The 7,861-nt window shown below is 41.8% G+C and overlaps 1 protein-coding gene across 1 annotated transcript in view; it reads right to left on the bottom strand.

Moving 5' to 3' along the window:
- Positions 1–6,016: 6,016 nt before the first annotated feature.
- The window catches only part of LOC143793911 (A disintegrin and metalloproteinase with thrombospondin motifs 19-like), a 326,064-nt gene continuing 324,219 nt past the window's right edge, over positions 6,017–7,861 (bottom strand). The window contains exon 8 of the mRNA XM_077280850.1: positions 6,017–7,658. Within this exon, the coding sequence (XP_077136965.1) occupies positions 7,549–7,658 (110 nt within the window). The 3' untranslated portion in view covers positions 6,017–7,548. The remainder of the gene's footprint in view (positions 7,659–7,861) is intronic.

The raw sequence follows: 7,861 nt of genomic DNA, 5'->3' as shown, positions 1-7,861 counted from the left end.
GGTTGGAAGAATGATGGTTCAGTTCATTTGGCAAGCAGCTATCTTTTCTAACTCTCTCATACACCTGAGTGCTCACTCTGCCAAGTGATCCTGTATTTTCTGCAGTCCAGATCCTTATCTACCCAGACAATCATCATTCTGAGGCTCCAGTATGCATTATACTGTTAACCGAACCCACCAATATTGATGGATTTGTAGTTAAGACCCCCAAACACATTATGCTATCTGAAGGGTATGGGCACTCTTAATCTGACTTAGTAAAATGGGACATGATCACAATTAATGTGCTTGGGGTAGCATGACCACTGAATGGAGACATGATAAATCAATTTTAAATGCTTGGGACTGGTGTTAGTTCTGATTCTGGCAGTTTTACCAGACTCAACTGTAATACACTGGAACAATCCATCCCGGTGTGTAAATATACAGCATATTGCACTAAATTCGTTTATATACTTTGGATGTCACCAAAAGTTTAGTTAGATATGTGTTTTAGAAACATTCCCTACAAAAGCACATACCAGTACATTGTGGTGATAATATGTGTACACCTTATGGAGAGTGACATACCAGCTGGCTTGTCAAGGTAAGGAGGCTTATTCGCCGTGCAATGCTCCTCTGGGAAATTAAATATGCAAACTGCCTCTTTTGAGAAAAAGAGGACTTAACTCTATAGCGCCACCTGTTGGAAGTAGCGATCCTACAAGTCACAATCAACCCTTTAACAAGTCGTGCAATGTGACTTACGATAAAAGCCAAATCAGTATCTCAATTCACAGACATGGTGTTTCGGGCTGTTGGCCCTCGTCAGTGTGAAGCATGAGAACTGATTTGGCTAGGTGAGAGGCTCTGGACTGGGGTCTAATGGGTAGCGTTTCTCCTTATACTGGCTTGTCAAGGAAGCTTACTCGCCGTGCAATGCTCCTCTGAGAAATTAAATATGCAAAATGCTTCTTTTGAGAAAAAGAGGGCTTAAACTCTATAGCGCCACCTGTTGGAAGTAGCGATCCTACAAGTCACAATCAACCCTTTAACAAGTCGTGCAATGTGACTTAGGATAAAAGCCAAATCAGTATCTCAATTCACAGACACCGTGTTTCGGGCTGTTGGCACTCAACAGTGTGTAGCATGAGAACTGATTTGGCTAGGTGAGAGGCTCTGGACTGGGGTCTAAGGGGTAGCATTTCTCCTTATGGAGAGTGACGTCAGTGTGACCTTAGACCCCAGTCCAGAGCCTCTCACCTAGCCAAATCAGTTCTCATGCTTCACACTGATGAGGGCCAACAGCCCGAAACACCATGTCTGCGAATTGAGATACTGATTTGGCTTTTATCCTAAGTCATATTGCATGGCTTGTTAAAGGGTTGATTGTGACTTGTAGGATCGCTACTTCCAACAGGTGGCGCTATAGACTTTAAGTCCTCTTTTTCTCAAAAGAGGCAATTTACATGTGTGTACAGGAACTGTGCCCAATGTGATCACTGTGGGATCTTTGCTTAAGTCACGACCAAGCTGTTGCAGTAACAGACTGTGTTAGTAGCATCCCTGCCTGTTCAACGCTATAAATGTTGCAGTCAGTAGTGTTGCATCTACAGGTTTGTTAGAGGAAGTGGGCTTCCTCTCTCACACAATCAGCTCTCAATGAGGTGATCATTGATTGTTGATGGTTCATATAGAGTTGTAAAAGATAGTGGGCTCCCTCTCTTACCCCATATGCCCCACTGCAATGCGATTGTGAGATGCCAATTGTTGTCATGGTAACCGGAGGTCAAAGCATGACTTCCTGGCCTGGCAGGTACGGTGGCTTCTTAATCCTTAACCCCCCAAGGGTGGTTTGCACGTTAATGACAGGGCCAATTTTTACAATTCTGACCACTGTACCTTTATGAGGTTATAACTCTGGAATGCTTCAATGGATCCTGATGATTCTGACAATGTTTTCTCTTGACATATTGTACTTCATGATGTAAGGACTAGCGGAACGCACCGAGTTAATATAGATGTTGTAATTGGTGTGTTCTCAGCCCGGGGTCCACCGTGCAGGAGAGAACCTGCTGCTAGAAGATGACAGCACTATATGGCGGTATAAGTGAACTCAGTTACTTCACTGAGTCACACTGAAAAGAACAAGCTGTGCCCTGTTAGCATCACAGAGGAACACAGCTAACTGCTGAGCTGATAGCAGTCAGTAGTCACACACACAGAGAAGCACACAAACACTCCTCTCCGATGGAACCAGAATTCTAGTGGCTATTAGCCAGCCCTGAATACATACATACAAGCTCCTCACCGGAGTTGCCGGTATTCTAGGGGCTTATTTAAGCCAAAACCTATCCACATACACGCGTGACCACAAATAGCAAGCTCATGACACGAAGTGATACAAGCGCATGGCCGTGCGGCCATGCAAACCTTTTATAGCTGCAGCAACTTCAGGACCTTCTTAGAGGACCAATGGAAGCTGCAGCAGTACCTGAGCATGTGACCCCTGACCTCCAATGAGAGGTCTTACCTTGGGCATGCTCAGAAGGGAAAAAGCAGGTCTTAGTCCCAGAGATGTCTGCTCGCTGCTGACCAGTACTGGCTACAATGGCTGAGCCTGGGAAAGCAGCAGAAACCATTTGCACAGTATCAGGCTGAGCCAGACGCTGGGACCGACGTCTCCGCTGAGCAGGCTCCACTGCGGCTGGAGAAGAATGGGAGACCGCAGCGGAGATGGTTCGAGATTTCTTTAATATTACCTGTGTTTATTTGTGAAAAACAAAAATTTTGAAAATTTCGCAATTTTCCAACTTTGAATTTTTACGCCCTTAAATCACAGATATATGTCACACAAAATACTTAATAAGCAACATTTCCCACATGTCTACTTTACATCAGCACAATTTTGGAATCTAAATTTTTTTGTTAGGGACTTATAAGTAGTGTTGAGCGATACCTTCCGATACTTGAAAGTATCGGTATCGGATAGTATTGGCCGATACCCGAAAAATATCGGATATCGCCGATACCGATATCCGATACCAATACAAGTCAATGGGACTCAAGTATCGGAAGGTATCCTGGATGGTTCCCAGGGTCTGAAGGAGAGGAAACTCTCCTTCAGGCCCTGGGATCCATATTCATGTAAAAAATAAAGAATTAAAATAAAAAATATGGATATACTCACCCGTCCGGGGGCCCCTGGACCTTATCGATTGTAACCGGCAGCCTCCGTTCCTAAGAATGAGCAGTTTAAGACCTTCGATGATGTTGCGGCTTGTGATTGGTCGCGTGCCGCTCATGTGACCGCCTCATTGAGGAGTTTAGGGCCTGCGATGACGTCACGGCCTGTGATTGGTCGCGTGAGCAGTCACATGAGCGGCACGCGACCAATCAGAAGCCGCGACGTCATCGAAGGCCCTTCACGCGCTCATTCTTAGGAACGGAGGCTGCCGGTTACAGCGGTAAGGTCCAGGGGCCGCCGGAGAGGTGAGTATATCCATATTTTTTATTTTAATTCTTTATTTTTTACATGAATATGGATCCGATTCCGATTTCCGATATCACAAAAGTATCGGAACTCGGTATCGGAATTCCGATACCGCAAGTATCGGAATGCTCAACACTAGTTATAAGGGTTAAAAGTCATTTTGAGGGGTCTATATGATAGAAAATAACCAAGTGTGACACCATTCTAAAAACTGCACCCATCAAGGTGCTCAAAACCACAGTCAAGAAGTTTATTAACCCTTCTGGTGTTTCACAGGAATTTTTGGAATGTTTTTTTTTTAAAAAATATTTAACTTTTTTTCACAAAAAATTTACTTCAGCTCCAATTTGTTTTATTTTAACAAAGGGTAACAGGAGAAAATAAACTGCAAAAGTGGTACAATTTGTCCTGAGTATGCGGATACCCCATATGTGGGGGTAAACCACTATTTGGGCGCATGGCACAGCTCAGAAGGGAAGGAGCGCCGTTTGACTTTTCAAGCAAAATTGACTGGAATTGTAATGGGACGCCATATTGCGTTTGGAGAGCCCCTGATGTGCCTAAACAATGAAACCCCCCAAAAGTGACACCATTTTGGAAAGTAAACCCCCTAAGGAACTTATCTAGGTGTGTGGTGCGTACTTTGACCCACCAAGTGCTTCACAGAAGTTTATAATGTAGAGCCATAAAATAAAAAATCATATTTTTTCACAAAAATGATCTTTTTGCCCCCAATATTTTATTTTTCCAAGGGTAAGAGAAGAAATTGGACGCAATAGTGGTTGAGAAATTTGTCCTGAGTACGCTGATACCTCATATTTGGGGGTAAACCACTGTTTGGGCGCATGGCAGAACTCGGAAGGGAAGGAGCGCCGTTTGACTTTTCAATGCAAAATTGACTGGAATTGAGATAGGACGCCATGTTGCGTTTGGAGAGCCCCTGATGTGCCTAAACATTGAAACCCCCACAACTGACACCATTTTGGAAAGTAGAACCCCTAGGGAACTTATCTAGATGTGTTGTGAAAGCTTTGAACAACCCAGTGTTTCACTACAGTTTATAACGCAGAGCGTGATAATAAAAATTCCTTTTTTTTCACAAAAATTATTTTTAAGCCCCAGTTTTGTATTTTCCCAAAGGTAACAGGAGAAATTGGACATCAGAAGTTGTTGTCCAATTTGTCCTGAATACGCTGATACCCCATATGTGGGGGGAAAACCACCGTTTAGGCGCATGGCAGAGCTGGGAAGGGAAGGAGCACCGTTTGGAATGCAGACTTAGATGGATTGGTCTGCAGACGTCACATTGCGTTTGCACAGCCCCTAATGTACCTAAACAGTAGAAACCCTCCACAAGTAACCCCATATTGGAAACTAGACCCCCCAAGGAATTTATCTAGATGTGTTGTGAGAACTTTGAACCCCAAGTGTTTCACTACAGTTTATAATGCAGAGCCGTGAAAATAAAAAATAATTTTTTTCCCACAAAAATGGACTTTTAGCCCCCCAAATTTTTATTTTCCCAAGGGTAACAAGAGAAATTGGACCCTAAACGTTGTTGTCCAATTTGTCCTGAGTACGCTGATACCCCATATGTTAGGTTAAACCCCTGTTTGGGCGCACGGGAGAGCTCAGAATGGAAGGAGCACTGTTTTACTTTTTCATCGCAAAATTGGCTGGAATTGAGATCAGATGCAATGTCACCTTTGGAGAGCCCTTGATGTGCCTAAACAGTGGAAGCCCCCAATTCTAACTGAAACCCTAACCCAAACACACCCCTAAGCCGAATCCCAACTCTACCCATAACCCTAACCAGACCCCTAACCCGAACATGCTCCTAACCCTAACCCCAACCACAGCCCTAACTCCAACACACCCCTAACCCTAATCCGAACCATAACACTAACCACACCCCTAATCCTGGCACACCCCTAACCCTAATCCCAACCGTTAATGTAATCCAAACCCTAACCCTAACTTTAGCCCCAACCCTAACCCTAACTTTAGCCCCAACCCTAACCCTAACTTTAGCCCCAAAGCTAACCATAACTTTAGCCCCAACCCTAACTGTAGCCCTAACCCCAACCCTAACCCTGACCCACAACCCTAACCCTTGCCCCAACCCTATCCCTAGCTCTAACTCTTGCCCCAACCCTAACCCTAGCCCCAACCCTAACCCTAGCCCCAACCCTAGCCCCAACTCCAACCTTAACCCTAGCCACAACCCTAACCCTAACCCTAATGGGAAAATGGAAATAAATACTTTTTTTAATTTTATTATTTTTACCTAACTAAGGTGGTCATGAAGGGGAGTTTGATTTACTATTTATAGTGGGTTTTTTAGCGGATTTTTGTGATTGTCAGCTGTCACACACTAAAAGACGCTTTTTATTGCAAAAAATAGTTTTTGCGTCTCCACATTTTGAGAGCTATAATTTTTCCATATTTTGGTCCACAGAGTAATGTGAGATCTTATTTTTTGCGGGAAGAGTTGATGTTTTTATTGGTACCATTTTCGGGCATGTGACATTTTTTGATCGCTTTTTATTCCGATTTTTGTGGGGCAGAATGACCAAAAACCAGCTATTCATGAATTTCTTTTGGGGGGGCGTTTATACCGTTGCACGATTGGTAAAATTGATAAAGCAGTTTTATTCTTTGGATCAGAACGATTACAGCGATACCTTATTTATATCATTTTTTATGTTTTGGTGCTTTTATACGACAAAAACTATTTTATAGGAAAAATAATTATTTTTGCATCGCTTTATTCTGAAGACTATAACTTTTTTAATTTTTTGCTGATGATGCTGTATGGCAGATCGTTTTTTGCGGGACAAGATGACGTTTTCAGCGGTACCATGGTTATTTATATCCGTATTTTTGATTGTTTGTTATTCCTCTTTTTGTTCGTCGGTATGATAATAAAGCGTTGTTTTTTGCCTAGTTTTTTTTTATACGGTGTTCACTGAAGGGGTTAACTAGTAGGACTGTTTTATAGGTCGGGTCGTTACTGACGCGGCGATACTAGATATGTGTACTTTAATTGGGTTTATTTTAGATAAAGAAATGTTTTTATGGGAACAATATTTTTTTTTTTCTTTATTTAGGATTTTTTTGTTTTTTTTGTTACATATGTGAATATTTTTTTTTTACTTTATAACATTGCCCCGGGGGGGCATCATGTTATAGGGTCAGATCGCTGATCTGACAGTTTGCAGAGCACTGTGTCAGATCAGCGATCTGACATGCACTGCAGGGATGCTTGCAAGCGCTTGCTCTGAGCAACACAGAGGGAAGAGGAGGTAAGAGACCTTCAAGGCAACACGATCACATTGCGTTGCTTCGAGGATCTCAGGGAAGCACGCAGTGAGCACCCTCCCTGTGCGATGCTTCCCTATGCCGCCAGAACACTGTGATCATGTTTGATCGCAGTATTCCGGGGGTTAATTTGCAAGGAGCAGTCCGTGACCACTCCTCATAGTGCCGGATGTCAGCTGCGATAGTCAGCTGACACCCGGCCGATCGCATGTGAAGTACTATCCCGTCACTGGGAATTAAGTCCCAGGTCACCTCGACGGGATAGTACGTCATTAAGGGGTTAAGCACTGCCATAAGCATTGTCTAAAAGGCATAAGATCAGTGTAGCACTGACAAGTCTGATACCCTTGAATACATAATTGCATTGGAATAAATTATTAATCACACAAAATCAAGCCCTATTGAGGAACTAGAAAAAATAAATGCAAAATAATGTAAAAATCTCGAGCAAATATTTGGAAATAAATATTTTTTTTGTAAAAACAAAAAGAAACAAAAAATGAAAACATATTTACTAACATCATGTCCTGACCAAATAAATGTAACTGTTACACTATTTAACTGCTACTGTAACTACTATAAAAAAAATTAAAAGCACAACAAAAATGCTGTTTTTCATCATTACACTGAATATAAAGTGTATTAATCATGGTCAAAAAGATGTGTCTTATAGTCCGAAAAACACGGTAGATATAAACAGTAAGTTTCAGAATTATTTTATCAAAATTAATTTATTTTAGTAAACAGTAAGTAACTTACTTGTGACCCATTTCATGAGCAATAGTAAAGGCGAGGTTTAGTCCATTATCTTCAGCAATGATGCATTTTCTTTTGTCACTACACATTCCATTTAGATAAGCAATGCCTGAAATGACATTTTCACTGGATAAGAAATGTATTTTAAGTAGTACAAGCTAATAATCATATACAAAAGCAAAAAAAAAAATGTATTCACTTGTGTCACATATATTTTTATATTCATGTCTTTACTGTATTGATGTATAGGTTCAGAAAAGCTCCTTATATTATATGAAAGAATGGTCTGTAAGATACAGTATATGACAGTCA

The sequence above is a fragment of the Ranitomeya variabilis genome, chromosome 1, assembly GCF_051348905.1.
Source record: "Ranitomeya variabilis isolate aRanVar5 chromosome 1, aRanVar5.hap1, whole genome shotgun sequence".
Classification (NCBI taxonomy): Eukaryota; Metazoa; Chordata; class Amphibia; order Anura; family Dendrobatidae; genus Ranitomeya; species Ranitomeya variabilis.
The sequence above is the reverse complement of the archived record's forward strand: the minus strand, read 5'-3'. Positions and strand labels throughout refer to the sequence as shown.